General features: G+C 52.0%; 1 protein-coding gene across 1 annotated transcript; it reads right to left on the bottom strand.

Annotated features, from left to right (window-relative positions):
• Nucleotides 1-117: 117 nt before the first annotated feature.
• wdr83 (WD repeat domain containing 83) lies at nt 118-20,500 on the bottom strand. Its single transcript, XM_048521811.2, is given in 10 exon segments — nt 118-484; nt 1,561-1,675; nt 2,803-2,911; nt 3,148-3,215; nt 3,302-3,428; nt 3,961-4,009; nt 15,312-15,417; nt 18,487-18,607; nt 20,399-20,473; nt 20,476-20,500. Coding segments are annotated over 10 exon segments (948 nt in total). The 3' UTR covers nt 118-331.
• Between the last annotated feature and the right edge of the window lie 1,220 nt (nt 20,501-21,720).

Here is a 21,720-nt window from a genome sequence, read left to right as displayed (position 1 = left end):
TATGGTGATTATAAAACATTAATGGTTTTGAGTTGAACTGTTGAGACTATGCTTTTGTTCACTTAGAATCCTGATGTTACAAACACAAATACCTTGAATCAGTGAACCTTAGCCACTTTCAAACAATAATTTTATTCACAACAAAATAAACATACATGGACAGCAGACTGTCAGTGCTGGATGTGGAGTAATTAAAGACATTAACTTGAATATTCTCATGGTTATGAGTACCAGCCAGAGCTGTTATTGTTTTGAGTGAGACTCAAACGGCTGTGTAAAGGTCAGTGTTTGTTGGTAATACACGGAGCAGGTGGTCCTGCTCTGGTGATGGTCAAGATGGGCTCTGCATAGTTGCCTCATCGCTGTCATCTCCCCAGACCTGGACTGTATCCTCAGTGGCTGTGAGTAAACAGCACTGGGTGGGATGGTAGCTCAGTGACTGTACCACACCCTTCCCAACAGACAGGGTGAGTGTGCAGGATCCCTGCAAACAACACAAGACATCACAACATGTCAAACAGAACCTTTTTCATCCTGTCACATCCTGAAACAACACTGCCTTGTAGCGTCAGAAACCAACAGTCCACACAGCAACATCGCACAGACAGCACCGTGTTAACACCAAGGTAAGCTTTAGTGATGTTAGATAAAGGATATATTTTGGAATTCTTCTGCTGCTCCTTGAAATAATGCCTTGGAATCAGTTACATTCCCCACGGAGAGTGGACAGGGCCTTATTTACTGTTGAGTCACAGAGTTAGGAGCTCCGACTGTGCAGCCCTTCCTGAATGAGGCATTGTCCTGTCAGTCTGGGTTAGCTGCTCTGATCTCTGAAACGCAACATCAATCCATGACTCGTGAAAGTGCTACTCACTGAGGCACCATCAAGTGCCATTTTCCAGCACTTTAACCAATGACCATTCCTCCTGTGTGCGTGTATAGGGCAGCTAATGCAATCCAGGCTGAATCACTCCTCAAACCACAGAACAGTCACAGCACAGCATGCCATTCTGTCTCCTGTCTCAGTGCTGGCTCTGTGGATTAGCAATGCAGCAAGTGCTATTCCCCTTCCTTAATTCTGTGCTTTCTTCCTTGTCAGATAATCCAATTCCCACTTTACTGCCTTGATCAAGCTGCCTCCACTAGTGGTGCCCATTCCAGACCCTAACCACTTTGTGTGGGGAAACATTTCTCCTCGTGTTAACATTGCTTCTTTTGCCAGTTACCTTCAGTCTGAGTCCTTGGTTTCTCAATCCTTCTACCCACAGGATAAGAGCAAAATTCTAGGATTGCTGGGAACCTGAAACAAACACAGAAAATACTGCACAAACTCAGCTGGTTCAGCAGTATCTGTGGAGACTTCAGTACGACTCCTGTTCAGATTTGAATTCTCCAGTATTTTCTGTGTTTCTTCCACTAATGGGAACAGTTTCTCTCCCTCTACTCTATCCAGACCCATATCCAGTGTCCTCTCAGCCTTCTGTCCTGCCTGCAGACTCACCAGGAGTTGGCACCAGACTCAGTCAGGAGGAAATCTTCAGATGTGATGCATTTGCTTACCTCGATCAGATCCCAGAAATGCACGAGCCCATCCTCTGAGCCGCTCACTACATGTGTGTCAGATTCATTAAAGCAGCAGTCCAGTTTGCAGTCTGTGTTTCTGTGTCCTGTATACCTGCTCAAAGTGAAGCTTGAGTTCAGAGTGGATTCAGTTCATTTGCTTTATCTTCCGGCTGGGCTACGAAGAAGTCAGTCCCATGAACACTGGTGAGCAGACATCCTTTAGCACTAAATCCACTGTGCAACTGGGAGAAGGGCAACACCTTGCTCCGTCACACCCTAGGGATTCAAGCAAGCCTGAGGAACTGCCTCCCATTCCGTTCACCACGTGTTGTTAAATTCTGATACAAGTTTAATTCCATGTTCTAATGAACAACATAGACTCAAGGAAATCACTGAGAGCAATGTCAGGGTCTGAACCAGATAGACTATTGGCCTGGGGAACACATCAGTCAGTAACAGAAGAACGTTAGTCACTCCAAAACTGAAAATTCAACACTGCGTGGAACCAAATAAATAAATCTTTATAGAAAATACTTTAATCTTCTGTCCACATGATCATCTGTGGGGTTTTTCTTTTAGTTGTGTTTGAGAGAGCGTGTCGAGGAGGATCAGTGTCATGTTTGAGGTGCAGCACTGTCTCCCTGGGGAAGGAAGGGAGGGTGAGGGGTCAGTGCTGAGAGTGTTCAGCCTCTCACTGCCTTAGGAGGAGAATGGCAGTTACCCTCAATCCTGGCCACAGCCAGATTATCACGGGCAGGGAGGGAGCTGTACAATACCAGCGTAACATCTCTCCCCCACCCAGGGAGGGAGCTGTACAACACCAGCGTAACATCTCTCCCCCACCCAGGGAGGGAGCTGTACAACACCAGCGTAACATCTCTCCCCCACCCAGGGAGGGAGCTGTACAACACCAGCGTAACATCTCTCCCCCACCCAGGGAGGGAGCTGTACAACACCAGCGTAACATCTTCCCCCCTCCCCCCAGGAAGGGTGGGGCTGTACAACACCAGGGTAGCATTAAGCCGAGCAGATGCATGCATTCCCTTTGGACTAGTCAAATTCCTGGTCAGGTTCAAGTGCCCTGAGCCCAACTACCATTCGTAGGTTTGATCTGGGGAATGGGGAAGTTGGGCCTATATCCCCTTGGTTGGTTGCCAGACGGTGCATTGGTGGTGAAGGAAGAGGCTGGAGAGCTGAAGTTTGATTCTACCATGTCAGAATGTGACTAATTTCACTTACTCGCCAAGGAGCTCCCCAGTCTCCTTATCTAACAGACGCAGTGTAGAGTCCAGGCTCGAACTCAACGTACATTGTCTATCTTTGCTGAAACACACACTCGTTATTGGACCTGAGAGACAGAGAGGGAGAGAGAGAGTGAGGAACAGTCTGTCTGCCTGTAATAAGGACACACACTGTCTTTGTACTGACAGTGACTCGTGTAGCATCAATGATACTCAGTAACATTGTAGTTACACGGATTGTCTAAGACATACAGACCAGGACTGAGGATCAATCCATCTCAGTTCATGTGCTATATTTCCAACTCATTAAGATTTGACATGGCCCCTCTTGGTCAGCACTTACTTCCAATAAAATCTGCAAAGAGCTGTCCCATCCGTAAGTCGTACCTCCGAACTCGCCCATCAACAGACCTAGAGGAACAGGAAGCTGTTAGGCTGCACAGCAAATCGATCAGGTCACATGTGACTCATTCAGAAAAATGCTCCTGTTCACTCACCCTGTTAGAATTTCATGGTCTGAAACTTTCACACTGGAAATCCCATCCTTTGCTTCATCCAGGATTTGAATAGGCTGCGATGTCCGTGAGCGACAATCCCAGCATCGAACCGAGGTGTCAATGGAGCCTGCAAACACAGAAAAATAGAAAATAGCAGGAGTAGGCCATCTGGCCCATTCCACCGTTCAATTTGATCACGGCTGATCATCCAACTCAGCTACCTGTTCATGCTTTCTCCCCAAACCCTTCTGATTCTCTGGTTAGGTAGAAAATGCAGCATTAACCGAGAATCAGCCTGATGATAAGTGGGGATGTTACAGCCACAGCTAACTCTCAGTGAATCACACAAAAAGAATCAGACCGAAACAATTTAACAGGCTGGAAGGACACAGTGGTCAATACTGTTTGAATTACACTGTTTGATACCTCACAAATATGGAAGTTCATCGAGTTGGACAACATGAAACAAACAGCATCTAAGCACACACCAGCACTGCTGGGCAATCTCAGGCGGGCAGACATTTAGCCACTACTTGCAGTCATTACGCTAACTACCAGGTTATGAAACTTGCTGGTGCTGTGTTGCGATAGACTGCAGCAAAGTGCACACAGACTGGAGGTATGCTCTGTCTGGATCTTACTGGAAGGCGTGCACTCACCTGAAACAACGACTGTTGATTCCTCATTGAATTGAACACAGTTCACTTTCTGTTAAAGAAAAGAGAAATCACAACTGGCACCAATGAGAGCTGGGGAGATGGTAGTGAGAAGGAGTGGAGTTGGAGAGCTGAGTGAAGGTGACACTCAACAGCTACCTGTGAGGAGGATTCTAAACATAGGACGGGAGTTACAAGACCTTAAGATGTTAGAGCAGAGGCAGGCCATTTGGATCCACCATTGAATAAGATCATAGCCGATTTGATAATCTTCAACTCCACTTCCCTGTCTTTCCCCATAACCCTCGATTCCCGACAGGCCCAACCTATTCAACCTCTCCCCATAAGACAGTCCCTCCATACCTAGACCAACCATGTGAACCTTCTATCCACTGCCATGTAACTTGCCTGAGATAACAAAACTTCACAGTCTTCCAGCTGTAGTCTAACTAGTGCCTTCTCCAGTTTAAATAAGATTTCCCTATTTTGACACTCCATACTCTTTGAATGAATGTTAATGTTCCATTTGCTTTCCCTATTACTGCTGAACTTGGATGTAAGCTTTTTGAGATTCGTGTACAACAACCCCCAAATCCCTCTGTGCTGCAGCTTTCTGCAGTCTTTCCCCATATAAATAATATTCAGCTTCTCTATTCTTCCTGCCAAACATGTCCCTATCCCTCTGCAGACTCTTTGTGTCGTCCTCATCACTTGCCTTCCAACCTATTTTTGGTGAGAGTACATTCACTTCCCTCATCCAAATCGTTAATATATATTGTAAATAATTGTAGCCCCAGTACTGACTCGTATGGTACTCCACTAGTTACAGGTTGCCCCCCAAATCCCAACTCTCTGCCTTCTGTTAGTTAGCCATTGCTCTTTCCATGCTAATATTCCACATTCAATAGCTAGGACTGTTATGGGTAGTCTTATCTATGGTACCTTATCGAACACCCATTGGAAATCCAAATACATTACATTTACTGGTTCCCCTTTATCCACCCTCCTTGTCAGCTTCCCAAAGAACTGCAATACATTTGTCATGCACTGTATTCCTTTCATGAAGTCATGCTAACTCCGCTTGATCATCGTATATATTTCTAAATGCCCTAATATTAAGTCCTTCTGGCATAAGCCAACAGGTTGATAGCTACCTGTTTATTATCTCCCTTTTATTGAATAAGGATTTTACACTGCCAATTTTCCAATCTCTGTGACACTCCCTGAACCTAAAGGATCCTTGGAAGACTACTACCTCTGTAGCTACATTTGAAATCCAAGGTCACAACCCATCGGGTCCAGCAGACACACTAGCCTTTAGCTCTATTAATTTCCCTAACACCCTAAAATATAGGAGCAGAATTAGGCCATTTGGTTGATCAAGTCAACTCCACCATTTGATCATGGCTGATAGGTTTCTCAACCCCATTCTCCTGCCTTCTCCCTGTAACCAATGACCTCCCTTTACTAATCAAGTATACACTTAATGATTTGGCATCTGCAGCAATGAGTTCCACTGACTCACTACTCTCTAGCTGAAGAAATTCATCCTCATCTCAGTTCTAAAGGGCTATCCCTTTACCCTGGGTCCTAGTGTCTCCTACTGGAGGAAAAATCTTCTCCATTTTCATTCTATTCAGGCCTCTCATTATTCTGTAAGTTTCAATCAGATTCAGCCCTTATCCTTTGAAACTCCATCGAGTACAGACCCAGAGTCTTCAAATGGCAAGCCTTTCATCCCTGAGATCACTCCTGTGAACTTACATTGGACACCCACCCCCCACTCCCACCAAACTAAACAGCAACAGGGCACGAAACTGCTCACAATATTCTAAATGTCTAACTGGAGCCTTATATAGCCTCAGAAGGACATCTCTTGTATTCCAGCCCTCTTGATTCAAATGCCAACATTGCATTTGCCTTTTTAACTGCCAACTGAACCTGTATGTTAACGTAAAGAGAATCCTGAACACAGCCTCCTATGTCCCTTTGTGCTTCAGATTTCCAAAGCCTTTCCCCACTTAGAAAAATAGTCTACAGCTCTATTTTTCCGACCATAGTGGTGAACCTCACACTTGTTGGTCCAGTGCAGGCAGCTATAATGTGGTGGCGGTGGATAATTGGCCCAGCAGCCAAAGCTGGAGCCTGAAGACTGGCGGCTTCAATGTTAGTCAGGTCTGGTGTAGATGGCAGTGAGATGGTGCAGGGACAGCGATGGTGCAGGAGGGACGGTGCAGGGACAGTGGCGGTGCAGGAGGGACGGTGCAGGGACAGCGATGGTGCAGGAGGGACGGTGCAGGGACAGCGATGGTGCAGGAGGGACGGTGCAGGGACGGCGATGGGGCAGGAGGGACGGTGCAGGGACGGCGATGGGGCAGGAGGGACGGTGCAGGGACGGCGATGGGGCAGGAGGGACGGTGCAGGGACGGCGATGCGGCAGGAGGGACGGTGCAGGGACGGCGATGGGGCAGGAGGGACGGTGCAGGGACGGCGATGGGGCAGGAGGGACGGTGCAGGGACAGTGATGGTGCAGGAGGGTCGGTGCAGGGACAGCGATGGTGCAGGAGGGACGGTGCAGGGACAGCGATGGTGCAGGAGGGACGGTGCAGGGACAGCGATGGTGCAGGAGGGACGGTGCAGGGACAGCGATGGTGCAGGAGGGACGGTGCAGGGACAGCGATGGTGCAGGAGGGACGGTGCAGGGACAGCGATGGTGCAGGAGGGACGGTGCAGGGACGGCGATGGTGCAGGAGGGACGGTGCAGGGACAGCGATGGTGCAGGAGGGACGGTGCAGGGACAGCGATGGTGCAGGAGGGATGGTGCAGGGACAGCGATGGTGCAGGAGGGACGGTGCAGGGACAGTGATGGTGCAGGAGGGACGGTGCAGGGACAGCGATGGTGCAGGAGGGACGGTGCAGGGACAGCGATGGTGCAGGAGGGACGGTGCAGGGACGGTGGCGGTGCAGGAGGGTCGGTGCAGGGGCGGCGATGGGGCAGGAGGGACGGTGCAGGGGCGGCGATGGGGCAGGAGGGACGGTGCAGGGACAGCGATGGTGCAGGAGGGACGGTGCAGGGACGGCGATGGTGCAGGAGGGACGGTGCAGGGACGGCGATGGTGCAGGAGGGACGGTGCAGGGACGGCGATGGTGCAGGAGGGACGGTGCAGGGACGGCGATGGGGCAGGAGGGACGGTGCAGGGACGGCGATGGGGCAGGAGGGACGGTGCAGGGACGGCGATGGGGCAGGAGGGACGGTGCAGGGACGGCGATGGGGCAGGAGGGACGGTGCAGGGACAGTGGCGGTGCAGGAGGGTCGGTGCAGGGGCGGCGATGGGGCAGGAGGGACGGTGCAGGGACGGCGATGGGGCAGGAGGGACGGTGCAGGGACGGCGATGGGGCAGGAGGGACGGTGCAGGGACGGCGATGGTGCAGGAGGGACGGTGCAGGGACAGCGATGGTGCAGGAGGGACGGTGCAGGGACAGCGATGGTGCAGGAGGGACGGTGCAGGGACAGCGATGGTGCAGGAGGGACGGTGCAGGGACAGTGGCGGTGCAGGAGGGTCGGTGCAGGGACGGCGATGGGGCAGGAGGGACGGTGCAGGGACGGTGGCGGTGCAGGAGGGACGGTGCAGGGACGGCGATGGGGCAGGAGGGACGGTGCAGGGACGGCGATGCGGCAGGAGGGACGGTGCAGGGACAGCGATGGTGCAGGAGGGACGGTGCAGGGACAGTGGCGGTGCAGGAGGGTCGGTGCAGGGACGGCGATGGGGCAGGAGGGACGGTGCAGGGACGGTGGCGGTGCAGGAGGGACGGTGCAGGGACGGCGATGGGGCAGGAGGGACGGTGCAGGGACGGCGATGCGGCAGGAGGGACGGTGCAGGGACGGCGATGGGGCAGGAGGGACAGTGCAGGGACGGCGATGGTGCAGGAGGGACGGTGCAGGGACGGCGATGGGGCAGGAGGGACGGTGCAGGGACGGCGATGGTGCAGGAGGGACGGTGCAGGGACAGTGGCGGTGCAGGAGGGACGGTGCAGGGACGGCGATGGTGCAGGAGGGACGGTGCAGGGACGGCGATGGTGCAGGAGGGACGGTGCAGGGACGGCGATGGGGCAGGAGGGACGGTGCAGGGACGGCGATGGTGCAGGAGGGACGGTGCAGGGACAGTGGCGGTGCAGGAGGGACGGTGCAGGGACGGCGATGGTGCAGGAGGGTCGGTGCAGGGACGGCGATGGTGCAGGAGGGACGGTGCAGGGACGGCGATGGGGCAGGAGGGACGGTGCAGGGACGGCGATGGTGCAGGAGGGACAGTGCAGGAGGGACGGTGCAGGGACAACGATGGTGCAGGAGGGACGGTGCAGGGACGGCGATGGTGCAGGAGGGACGGTGCAGGGACGGCGATGGGGCAGGAGGGACGGTGCAGGGACAACGATGGTGCAGGAGGGACGGTGCAGGGACGGCGATGGTGCAGGAGGGACGGTGCAGGGACGGCGATGGGGCAGGAGGGACGGTGCAGGGACGGCGATGGGGCAGGAGGGACGGTGCAGGGACGGCGATGGGGCAGGAGGGACGGTGCAGGGACGGCGATGGTGCAGGAGGGACGGTGCAGGGACGGCGATGGTGCAGGAGGGACAGTGCAGGGACGGCGGCGGTGCAGGAGGGACAGTGCAGGAGGGACGGTGCAGGGACAACGATGGTGCAGGAGGGACGGTGCAGGGACGGCGATGGTGCAGGAGGGACGGTGCAGGGACGGCGATGGGGCAGGAGGGACGGTGCAGGGACAACGATGGTGCAGGAGGGACGGTGCAGGGACGGCGATGGTGCAGGAGGGACGGTGCAGGGACGGCGATGGGGCAGGAGGGACGGTGCAGGGACGGCGATGGGGCAGGAGGGACGGTGCAGGGACGGCGATGGGGCAGGAGGGACGGTGCAGGGACGGCGATGGGGCAGGAGGGACGGTGCAGGGACGGCGATGGGGCAGGAGGGACGGTGCAGGGACGGCGATGGGGCAGGAGGGACGGTGCAGGGACGGCGATGGGGCAGGAGGGACGGTGCAGGGACGGCGATGGGGCAGGAGGGACGGTGCAGGGACGGCGATGGGGCAGGAGGGACGGTGCAGGGACGGCGATGGGGCAGGAGGGACGGTGCAGGGACGGCGATGGGGCAGGAGGGACGGTGCAGGGACGGCGATGGGGCAGGAGGGACGGTGCAGGGACGGCGATGCGGCAGGAGGGACGGTGCAGGGACGGCGATGGGGCAGGAGGGACGGTGCAGGGACGGCGATGGGGCAGGAGGGACGGTGCAGGGACGGCGATGGGGCAGGAGGGACGGTGCAGGGACGGCGATGGGGCAGGAGGGACGGTGCAGGGACGGCGATGGGGCAGGAGGGACGGTGCAGGGACGGCGATGCGGCAGGAGGGACGGTGCAGGGACGGCGATGCGGCAGGAGGGACGGTGCAGGGACGGCGATGCGGCAGGAGGGACGGTGCAGGGACGGCGATGGGGCAGGAGGGACGGTGCAGGGACGGCGATGGGGCAGGAGGGACGGTGCAGGGACGGCGATGCTGCAGTAGGGACGGTGCAGGGACGGCGATGCGGCAGGAGGGACGGTGCAGGGACGGCGATGCTGCAGGAGGGACGGTGCAGGGACGGCGATGGTGCAGGAGGGACGGTGCAGGGACGGCGATGCTGCAGGAGGGACGGTGCAGGGACGGCGATGGTGCAGGAGGGACGGTGCAGGGACGGCGATGGGGCAGGAGGGAAGGTGCAGGGACAGCGATGGTGCAGGAGGGACAGTGCAGGGACAGCGATGGTGCAGGAGGGACGGTGCAGGGACAGCGATGGGGCAGGAGGGAAGGTGCAGGGACAGCGATGGTGCAGGAGGGACAGTGCAGGGACAGCGATGGTGCAGGAGGGACGGTGCAGGGACAGCGATGGTGCAGGAGGGACGGTGCAGGGACAGCGATGGTGCAGGAGGGACGGTGGCGCAGAAGTCATGATGCTGAACTGGCTCAGGACTGATGGTGTCTCTTCAAGCTATATCTTTCTATTTTTTCTTATTCTTAAAATTGTTCAAAATGGCACTGGATTCTGGCGATAGTGAAAAAGCTTTTCACTGTACTTCATTGTCTATGTCACTGTAAAGTACATGTGACAATAAAAATCATTCATTCATCGTATTCTATCTGCCACTTCTTTGCCCACTCTCCCAGCTTGTCCAAGTCCTTCTACAGCCTCCCCACCTTCTCAACACTACCTGATCTCCTATCTGTCTTTTTGTCATCTACAAACTTAGCAACAATGCCTCAGTTCTTTTGTCCAGGTCATTAGTGTATAATGTGAATAGTTGTGGTCCCAACACAGACTCTGCAGAACTCCATGAGTCACCAGCTGCCATCCTGAAAAAGAGCCTAAACAACTGCACCTCCCAGTCGCAAACCATTTCCACTCCCCCTCCCATTCTCTTGATGACATGTCCATCATGGGCCTCCTGCACTGCCACAATGATGCCACCCGAAGGTTGCAGGAACAGCAACTCATATTCCGCCTGGGAACCCTGCAGCCCAATGGTATCAATGTGGACTTCACCAGTTTCAAAATCTCCCCTTCCCCCACCGCATCCCAAAACCAGCCCAGTTCATCCCCTCCCCCCACTGCACCACACAACCAGCCCAGCTCTTCCCCCCCACCCACTGCATCCCAAAACCAGTCCAACCTGTCTCTGCCTCCCTAACCGGTTCTTCCTCTCACCCATCCCTTCCTCCCACCCCAAGCCGCACCCCCAGCTACCTACTAACCTCATCCCACCTCCTTGACCTGTCCGTCTTCCCTGGACTGACCTATCCCCTCCCTACCTCCCCACCTACACTCTCTCCACCTATCTTCTTTACTCTCCATCTTCGGTCCGCCTCCCCCTCTCTCCCTATTTATTCCAGTTCCCTCCCCGCATCCCGCTCTCTGATGAAGGGTCTAGGCCCGAAACGTCAGCTTTTGTGCTCCTGAGATGCTGCTTGGCCTGCTGTGTTCATCCAGCCTCACATTTTATTATCTTGGAATCTCCAGCATCTGCAGTTCCCATTATCTCCTTTATCCCTACTCTTTGCTTTCTGCCAGACAGCCAAGCAGAGAGCAGAGATCAACACCTCCCCCTCCTCTTGAGCTCTGATTTCCAAACATGCACACCCTCAAAGTGTTCATCTCGCTGGGAGCCAATTACCTAGCTGTTAGCAGGCAGAAGTTTTTTGTCCTCGATAACAGGTCCCTAGTCCATACAGCAATCAGCTACTCATTGCCAGCCACAGCTTGCTCTGGATGCACCCCTTGGCTCCAGCTCATCTGCAAACTAGAGGCTTCCACTACTCTGGAACATAAGCTACTGGAGCAGTATTAGGCCATTCGGCCCACAGAGCCTGCAATGGGCCCAATGTCCCATGAATTGAACCTGTTTATCCCACACGCCCAATCTTTGAGCCATGCATAAAACTATTTAATCTTGTTCACCCTCTGCCAATTAGCTGGTGGCTCAGGTAGTAATGCAGAGATTATCATCATTTTAATTTGCCCCTCGCTGCTCCTATTCACTCAGCAGAACCTCTTTTCCTCTTTCAGCTGTAATCATTGGTATCTACATAGACTGCGCCAACTCGATCTTTCCCCTCCCCCTCCACATTTCTCTGCAGCCCAGCTGAGAGATCCTGAACCTGGGCACCAGACAGAGAACACAACCTTCAGGACTGTTAATCCTGGTCACAGAGAGTAGTATCTATTCCCCTGTCTACACCATCTCCGATTAAAACCACATTTCTCTTTCCTCCCCCCTTTATAATGACTCTCTGTACCACAGTGCTACGGTCATTTTGATCATCCTCCCTACAGCCCCTGCTCTCATCCACACATGGAACAAGAACCTCCAACCTGTTAGACAGGTCTGAGGGCTGAGGCTCAGATAGCCCTACTTGCCTCGTTCATAGTCACATACCCCTGTCCCTGATCATTGGACAATTTTGCAATTGTTAATCTAAGGGATGCGAGTGTCTCCTAAAACACAGTGTCCAGGTCATTCTCCCCCCCCCGACTCCCTGATGTGTCACAGTGTTTGAAGATCATACTCTAGCTAATCAACTCTTAAGCTGGAGTTCCACAAACAACCAACACTTGTTACAGATGTGATCACTAAGAACCGCAATGGGGTCCAGCAGCTCCCATATCATGCAGTTACAACACATCACCTGGCCTGGCATCTATATTTTAATTATTTAGTTTTTATCTTAATTTGACTTTTAAAAATGTTGTTCTGGTCTTTCAGTTTGTAGCTTGTAAATATTTCCCGTTTACCTTCAACCTGAAAGTAATCAGTAACAAGCAATCAAATTAGTGGCTATCACCAACCAATGAACTTTTGGTTTACCTGTAATGCCACTGTTTTGCGCTGAGGCCTGATCTGAGGCTTCAGTTTATCCTGTTTAAACAAATTTTATCAACTGTGAGCCAAAGAAAAAAGCATCTCATTTCCCCCTGAACTGAATTCCCACACTGTTTTGAAAATCTCCAAACTATATACTCACTCAGGCAGTGAGTGTCTCACTGTGGATATGATCTCACCTTCCTGACCATGTGGAGCTTACTCCCCAAGTACTTCTTCTCTAGTGAGTTTTTTTTTGTCAGCGAGTTTTGAGAAGATTTGTAGCTCAGGTTGAGGCTCTGGATGTGAGTTTGCTCGCTGAGCTGGAAGGTTAGTTTTCAGATGTTTCGTCACCATTCTAGGTAACATCATCAGTGAGCCTCCAACGAAGCGCTGGTGTTATGTCCCGCTTTCTATTTATCTGGTTAGGTTTCCTTGGGTTGGTGATGTCATTTCCTGTTCTTTTTCTCAGAGGATGGTAGATGGGCTCCAAATCAATGTGTTTTGGAGCCAATCTACCATCCTCTGAGAAAAAGAACAGGAAATGACATCACCAACGTAGGAAATGACATCACCAACCCAAGGAAACCTAACAGATAAATAGAAAGCAGGACATAACACCAGCGCTTCATCAGAGGCTCACTGATGATGTTACCTAGAGTGGTGACGAAACATCTGAAAACTAACCTTCCAGCTCAGCAAGCAAACTCACATCCAGTTTTTTTTGTGTGTTTATTTTGTCCTTCTCCTTCCATTAGCCCTTTGAGTACTTAGTATTTTTGGAATATTGTTTCTGTCCTCCACTGTGAAGACTGATGCAAAGTACTTACTCAACTCCTCTGCCACTTTCTGTTTGCCCATTGTTATTTCCTGAGCCTCTTTCTCTAAGATGCCTGGTCTCTCCCTTTTCATATTTTTAAAGAAGCTCTTACTGTCCCTTTTAAATTATTTGCCATTTATCCTCTTGTTTTGTTTTCTCCCTCTTTTATTTGCAACCATTTTTATAACTTGCCCAATCCCCTGGTTTATCACTAATCTCTGCCAAATTGTATTTTGTTTTCTTTGAATTTGATACTATTCTTCACTTTCAGTGGTTAATCCATGACTAGTCTATTCCCTTTCCAAATTCCACTCCCCTCATTGGGGTATCTCTTTGTTGTTGATTGTGAACTATTTTCTTAAATGTCTGCCATTGCATCTCAACCAGCTTTTCTGCTGAGCTCCTCGCCCACTCCATCCTAGCCATCACAAGCCCTATTCCTTATGAAATATCCTGATCCCTGTTGGATCTACAACATATTGTTCCCAGAAACTGTGCTGAATACTCTGCAAGTTCTTCCTTGTGGCAACTAATGCCAAATTGATTTTCCCAATCTGCATTAATATTAATGTCACCCAGGATTGGGGTACTGCCTTTTCACATCCCCTCATTTATCTCCTGATCCATTCTGTTCTACAGAATAGCCATTGTTAGGGACTTGTTAACTACCCCTCCTAAAGTCTACTTCCCTATTTTATCTTACCTCCATTCATATGGATTTTACATCTTCTGATCCAAAGTGATTTCATGCTATCGCACTTATTCCATCTCTTACTAACAAAGCTGCTCCACCACCTTTCTTTCCCACCTGTCCTTTGGAAATGTCACTGAATGCCTCATAATGTTCAGTTCCCAGCTTTGGTCTCTTTCTAACCATGTCTGTAAGATTGTATCCATTAACCTCTATTTGTGACAGTAATTCATTTATTTGGTTCTGAATACAACATGTATTTAAGTAAACAGCCATTAATTTTGCATTTTACAATTTTTTTGGCCTGTAGCTGCTTTGTCTTATTCTAGTACACTGTTCCTTCCTGTACCACTCTGTGAATCATTATTAAAATACATGCCATGACATTATATTTTTTTTGGCTTCATAAGCATACACGGGTCCCCTCTCCTAACCTTGCCCTGTTCTAACTAGTTTGAACCATTCTCTCTAGCCCTAGTTACATGATTTGCCTGGACAGTGGTCCCAATGTGGTTCTGTCTGACTAGAACAACTTGCTTCTACTCCAGTAGAGCTGCTAGTGACCCATGAACTGAAACCCTTCCTCCCCCATTCATTTAACTCCATGATTATAATTACCCTGAGCCCGTTTGCCCATGGTTCAGGCAATAATCCCTTTGTGGTTTTGTTTTTTTTTTCGTTTACAATCCTATCAATGTCACAGGTCCCAATGGGGATGACAACGGACTCCCTCCTCCCCCCACTCAGGTTCTTCACCATTCCCAAGGAGATGTCCTTAACCCTGACACGGGGCAGGGAACATTGCTTTCGAGGCTCAAGCTCACAGCTGTACAGAACTGTATCTATCCTCCTGAACATACTGCCCTTTACCACAGCTCTGTTCCTATTGCCAAGCTCCCAACCCTCTCAAAGCTCCAGCATGTACAGGTCCCTGTGCTAAGGTGTCCTGGTCACTTTGCTCGTTCTCCTGCTGTTCCACTCCTGACCACTCCCTGTAACTGCTGGACAGTTACAAGGACAAAGGCTCCTCAAGAGCTGCCCCACAGGTTCCCAAATGTGGTTCAGCTACAATCACATCCTTCCCATTCCTGATCACAGACCAAGTAATACAAGGGTATGACCACCCTCTGGAGAAACATCCAGGTAACTCCCTGCTTCCCTGATGAGGAATATCTCCTCACCTCAGAGCTGGAGTTGCTCAAGCTGCAAACACTTGCTGCAGATATAGGGGAGAGCAATATGAGGTGGAGGTGGAAGGCTATAGGCAGAGTCACTGATCACAACCTCCACAGTAGCAGGGGACAGCAAACAGTCAGTATGTTGACTGTCCCCCCAATCTCTGTGTCTGCCCCGAGCACTATAACACTTCCCGCAGGGAACACCTTCGATTGTTTACACCTCGAGATATTCTAGTATTCCATTTATTTATTAAACAGCTTCTTACCCCTCCATGACCCCTGAATTTCCGGACCAGCTGTCCTGTAGCCACATCCCAGAGGGCAACAGTTTTATCGGATCCACACGAGCAAATCTGGCTGTTGTCGCAGGATCTGAGGGAGGTGAGCAATCAAGCCAATAAAAGGGAAGTTGCAGCAGGAAAATGTACAAATCCTCAGCATGATGCTAGACCCCACATCCCACACAAGGGTAAAGGTCATTGGGTAAAGGTCAGCTGACCCTGAAGGCAAAAGGCATGCAATGCACAGGCTGGGGGAAGGGGGTCACATCAATATCAAAGCTATTAGAAATGTAAAAGGTAAACCAGTGCTTCAGGGTAGGTGATGATGAAAATTAACCAGTTCAGCAAACAAGGCCATTCAGTCCATCAAATCAATTTCTACAGCTTTGTCAATGTCTTGTTGTAGAAGCTGTGCCTCTGGGAAGACAAGGGCTCAGGGCTAAGATGCTGCTAACACCTGACGGAGAGGAGAAACATTATACTTAGGACTGGATGACTGTGGCAAGGAAAGTGTTCTTGGTGAATGTTGCAATTGGTGATTTTCACAAATATCAAACAGAGTGGAACGTGCAAGCACTATAGCTCGACATTACCCGCAAATCTATCAGCATGCAGCGCACACAGTTACCCCAAACAGGAAGCATTTAAAAATGCAGAAAAGTGGTGCCAGTGAAAAGGTGCACAGGAAGTGATGCATAGATAAACCTAACCCCTAACCCTGACCCTGACCCTAACCCATGGATAACCCTAACCCTAACCCATGGATAACCCTGACCCTATCCCTAACCCTAACCCTAACACTATCCCTAACCCTAACACTATCCCTAACCCTATCGCATAAATAACCCTAACCCTATCGCAAGTGATGCATAGATAACCCTAACCCCTGACCCTGACCCTAACCCTAACCGTAACCCTGACCCTGACCCTAACCCTATCACAGGTGATGCATAGATAACCCTAACCCTGACCGTAACCTTAACCCTGACCCTGACTCATGGATAACCCTAACCCTAACGCTGACCCTAACCCTGACCCTATCCCTAACACTAACCCTAACCCTATAACCCTATCCCTATAACACTAACCCTATCGCAAGTGATGCATAGATAACCCTAACCCCTAACCCTGATCCTAACCCTAACCGTAACCCTGACCCTGACCCTAACCCTAACCGTAACCCTGACCCTGACCCTAAACCTAACCCTGGCCCTAAACCTAACCCTAACCCTATCGCCAGATAACCCTAACCCTAACCCTGACCCTATCCCTAACCCTATCGCAAGTGATGCATAGATAACCCTAACCCCTGACCCTGACCCAAACCCTAACCCTATCGTAAGTGATGCATAGATAACCCTAACCCCTAACCCTGACCCTATCGCCGGATAACCCTAACCCTGACCCTGACCCTAACCCTAACCGTAACCCTGACCCTGACCCTAACCCTATCGCAGGTGATGCACAGATAACCCTAACCCTGACCCTGACCCTAACCCTGACCGTAACCCTAACCCTAACCCTGACCCTGACCCATGGATAACCCTAACCCTGACCCTAACCCTGACCCTATCCCTAACACTAACCCTAACCCTATAACCCTAACCCTATCCCTATAACCCTAACCCTAACACTAACCCTATCGCAAGTGATGCATAGATAACCCTAACCCTAACCCTATCGCAAGTGATGCATAGATAACCCTAACCCTAACCCTATCGCAAGTGATGCATAGATAACCCTGACCCTAACCCTAACCGTAACCCTGACCCTGACCCTAACCCTAACCGTAACCGTAACCCTGACCCTGACCCTAACCCTATCGCCGGATAACCCTAACCCTAACCCTGACCCTATCCCTAACCCTATCGCATAAATAACCCTAACCCTATCGCAAGTGATGCATAGATAACCCTTACCCCTGACCCTGACCCAAACCCTAACCCTAACCCTATCGCAAGTGATGCATAGATAACCCTAACCCCTAACCCTGACCCTGACCCTAACCCTAACCCTATCGCCGGATAACCCTAACCCTGACCCTGACCCTAACCCATGGATAACCCTAACCCTAACCCATGGATAACCCTGACCCTATCCTTAACCCTAACCCTAACACTATCCCTAACCCTATCGCATAAATAACCCTAACCCTATCGCAAGTGATGCATAGATAAACCTAACCCCTGACCCTGACCCTGATCCTAACCCTAACCGTAACCCTGACCCTAACCCTATCGCAGGTGATGCATAGATAACCCTAACCCTGACCCTGACCCTAACCGTAACCCTAACCCTGACCCTGACCCTAACCCATGGATAACCCTAACCCTAACGCTGACCCTAACCCTGACCCTATCCCTAACACTAACCCTAACCCTATAACCCTAACCTTAACCCTATCCCTAACCCTAACCCTATAACCCTAACCCTAACACAAGTGATGCATAGATAACCCTAACCCTATCGCAAGTGATGCATAGATAACCCTAACCCTATCGCAAGTGATGCATAGATAACCCTAACCCCTAACCCTGACCCTATCGCAAGTGATGCATAGATAACCCTAACCCTATCGCAAGTGATGCATAGATAACCCTAACCCCTAACCCTGACCCTATCGCAGGTGATGCATAGATAACCCTAACCCTAACCCTGACCCTGACCCTGACCCTAACCCTAACCGTAACCCTGACCCTAACCCTAACCGTATCGCCGGATAACCCTAACCCTGACCCTAACCCATGGATAACCCTAACCCTATAACCCTAACCCATGGATAACCCTAACCCTAACCCTGACCCTATCGCAACTGATGCATAGATAACCCTAACCCCTGACCCTGTCCCTGACCCTAACCCTATCGCAGGTGATGCATAGATAACCCTAACCCTAACCGTAACCCTGACCCTAACCCTAACCCTGACCCTAACCCTTACCCTAACACTAACCCTATCGCCGGATAACCCTAACCCTAACCCAGACCCTGACCCTAACCCATGGATAACCCTAACCCTAACCCTGACCCTATCCCTATAACCCTAACCCAAACCCTATAACCCTAACCCTAACACTAGCCCTATCCCTAACCCTAACCCTAACCCCGACGGTCAGCCTGCACACTGTGTAAACTGGGGGCAGACTAATAGTGTAGCCTTACCCAGCAGCATCCAGAACCTCATATCCATGGCCACTGTAGGTCTTCAGGAGTGTGCCTCGATGTGGATTCCACAGTTTTAGAGTTTTGTCGCTGCCGCAGGTCAAACAGTAATTGCCATCCACTAGGTACAGAACACAGAGCATGACAAGTACTAGTAAACGGTCGAAAATGGCATCGTCAAATAGATTGTCTTCAAATTCCATTCAAATACACGGCACATGAATGGAACATATCGCATATACCTAGGGACAGGTAATAAGGGATGTATAAATGGAGTACTTAGAGCATAAAAGGGTTTACTGGGAGAGAATAACAGGTGAATGGTTTATTGTGGGGCATATCAAAAGGTATTGAAGTTTTTACAGAGATATTAGGAGAGGGTTATATTAGAGTCATAAAGATGTACAACACAGAAATGGACCCTTCGGTCCAACTCATCCATGCTGACCAGATATTTTCAATTGCTTCAGCGGTAGGAGTCCAGGAGAAAGCACAAGGGCAGCCTGGGAAGGTAAGCTTCCACCCAATAAATCTGGGAGCTAACTAATACCCGATACACTACACACGTAGTGTCTCCCTCCCTTCCACCTCCTCAAACCTAATAATAATCACTAAGTCTGGTGAGCAGGTGAGCTATTTGCATTTTTTCCCTCATCTCTCTGTTATCTTTTGGGGTGGTCACTCAGACGCCAAATCCTCCGGGAGCAGGTCGGAAGGCAAAGCCGGAGTCTGTGAGAGTATAGAAGAGGGTAAACTTACTGGTGCAGAGGACACTGCAAAACTAAAAACAAAACTAATTCATTTTAAATATTTAACTAAGTAGAGATGGCTGGACAGGTGATGTGCTGGAGCTGTATGATGTGGGAGCTCGCTGATCCCATTGAGAACTGCAGTGATCACATCTGTAGCAAGTGTTGGCTGCTTGAGGAGCTCCGGCTCAAAACTGATGAGCGGGAATCCGAACTCCAAACACTGCGGCACGTCAGGGAGGGAGAGAGATACCTGGATGCTGTGTTCCGGCCGGCAGTCACACCTGTGGCACGGGAGGCATATAAAGGCTGTATTGGGTTTATACAAGGCGGGGTTCACAGGGAGGGGGATGTAACCGGGTATCGGGGTTCACAGGGAGGGGGATGTAACCGCGTTTTGGGGTTCACGGGGAGGGGGATGTAACCGGGTATCGGGGTTCACGGGGAGGGGGGTGTAACCGGGTATCGGGGTTCACGGGGAGGGGGACACATCCGGGTATCGGGGTTCACGGGGAGGGGGGGTGTAACCGGGTATCGGGGTTCACGGGGAGGGGGATGTAACCGGGTATCGGGGTTCACGGGGAGAGGGGTGTAACCGGGTATCGGGGGTTCACGGGGAGGGGGGTGTAACCGGGTATCGGGGTTCACGGGGAGGGGGGTGTAACCGGGTATCGGGGGTTCACGGGGAGGGGGGACACATCCGGGTATCGGGGGTTCACGGGGAGGGGGGTGTAACCGGGTACACGGGGAGGGGGATGTAACCGGGTATCGGGGTTCACGGGGAGGGGGGGTGTAACCGGGTATCGGGGTTCACGGGGAGGGGTGTGTAACCGGGTATCGGGGTTCACGGGGAGGGGGACACATCCGGGTATCGGGGTTCACAGGAGGGGGATGTAACCGGGTATCGGGGTTCACGGGGAGGGGGGTGTATCCGGGTTCTCGGGGAGGGGGATGTAACCGGGTATCGGGGTTCACGGGGAGGGGGATGTAACCGGGTATCGGGGCTCACGGGGAGGGGGATGTAACCGGGTATCGGGGAGAACCAGGATGTTTGGTCCTCCAGCCGCTGGAGGCGCTGTGTGAGCTCCCGCTCGGTGAGGAAGTGGCGGGTCCCGCGGCGGTGGAAGGGCAGCGGGAAGAGGCCGCGAACCGGCGGCGCTTACCGTTGAAGCGCACGGCCCGCACTGCGCGCTGCCCGCTCGGGAAACTCCGAAGCCGCGTCCTCGGGAACGCGGGGCCTGGGGCCGTGGGGCGGGAAACGCCATGGCGGCTTGACTTCCGGTTCCGGGTGAAGGGTCGGCGGCAACATGGCGGATCGCGGCGGCCGAACAAGGTTCTGAGGTAAAGATGCGACGCCGGGACAAAGTCTTCACAGATTCCCTACAGTGTGGAAACAGGCCCTTCAGCCAACAAGTCCACACTGACCCTCAGAACATCCGACCAGGCCCATTCCCTTATAACCCGCCTAATCTACACATCCCTGGACTCTATGGAAATTTAGCACAGCCAACCCCACCAAGCCTGCACATCTTTGGGCTGTGGAGGAAACCCACTCAGACATGGGAGGACATGCAAACTTCACAGACACTCCTTAGGTGGAATTGAACCCAGGTCCTAGCTCTGTGAGGCAGCAGTGCTAACCACTGAGCCACCATACCATGGATGAATTCCTGGAGTGTATGTAAGATGGATTTTTAGACCAGTACATTAAGGACCTGGCTTGGAGCAAACTTCTGCAATGAGAATAGCTAATTAATAATATTGTTGAGAGGTCCCCAAGGAAAAAGTGATCATAATTTGACAGAATTCTTAATTGGAATAGAAAACTTAGCTCCTAGATCTAAACAAAGCAAACTATAAAGTTATGAGGGTGAATCACCTGCGATAAACTGGGTAATTCAGTAGAAGGCATCAAAGTGAATAAGCAAGGATAAAAATTTAAGGAATACCACCAGCGAGGAAACAGACCCTTCTGGGTCACCCTGTCCCTGCTGCCCAGGAATCATTATTAATCCAGTCTTCGTGCCGGCGTTAGCCCATTATCCCTATAAACCCTTCCTCCCCATACACCCACCAGATTGTCCTTTTAAATGTTATAATTGTACCGCTCATCACCCCACACCCCCCTCATCCTCCCCCCCCACCCCCCCTCATCCTCCCCCCCACCCCCCCTCATCCTCCCCCCCACCCCCCCCTCATCCTCCCCCCCACCCCCCCTCACCCTCCCCCCCCACCCCACCTCATCCTCCCCCCCCACCCCCCCTCATCCTCCCCCCCCCACCCCCCCCTCATCCTCCCCCCACCCCTCATCCTCACCCCCACCCCCCCCTACCCCTCATCCTCCCCCCCACCCCCCCCTCATCCTCCCACCCCCACCCCCCCTCATCCTCCCCCCCCCACCCCCCCTCATCCTCCCCCCCACCCCCCCTCATCCACCACCCCCCCACCCCCCCTCATCCTCACCCCCCACCCCCCCTCATCCTCC

The sequence above is a fragment of the Stegostoma tigrinum genome, chromosome 35 (genome assembly GCF_030684315.1).
Source record: "Stegostoma tigrinum isolate sSteTig4 chromosome 35, sSteTig4.hap1, whole genome shotgun sequence".
Lineage (NCBI taxonomy): Eukaryota > Metazoa > Chordata > Chondrichthyes > Orectolobiformes > Stegostomatidae > Stegostoma > Stegostoma tigrinum.
This window is presented reverse-complemented; position numbering and strand designations above follow the sequence as displayed.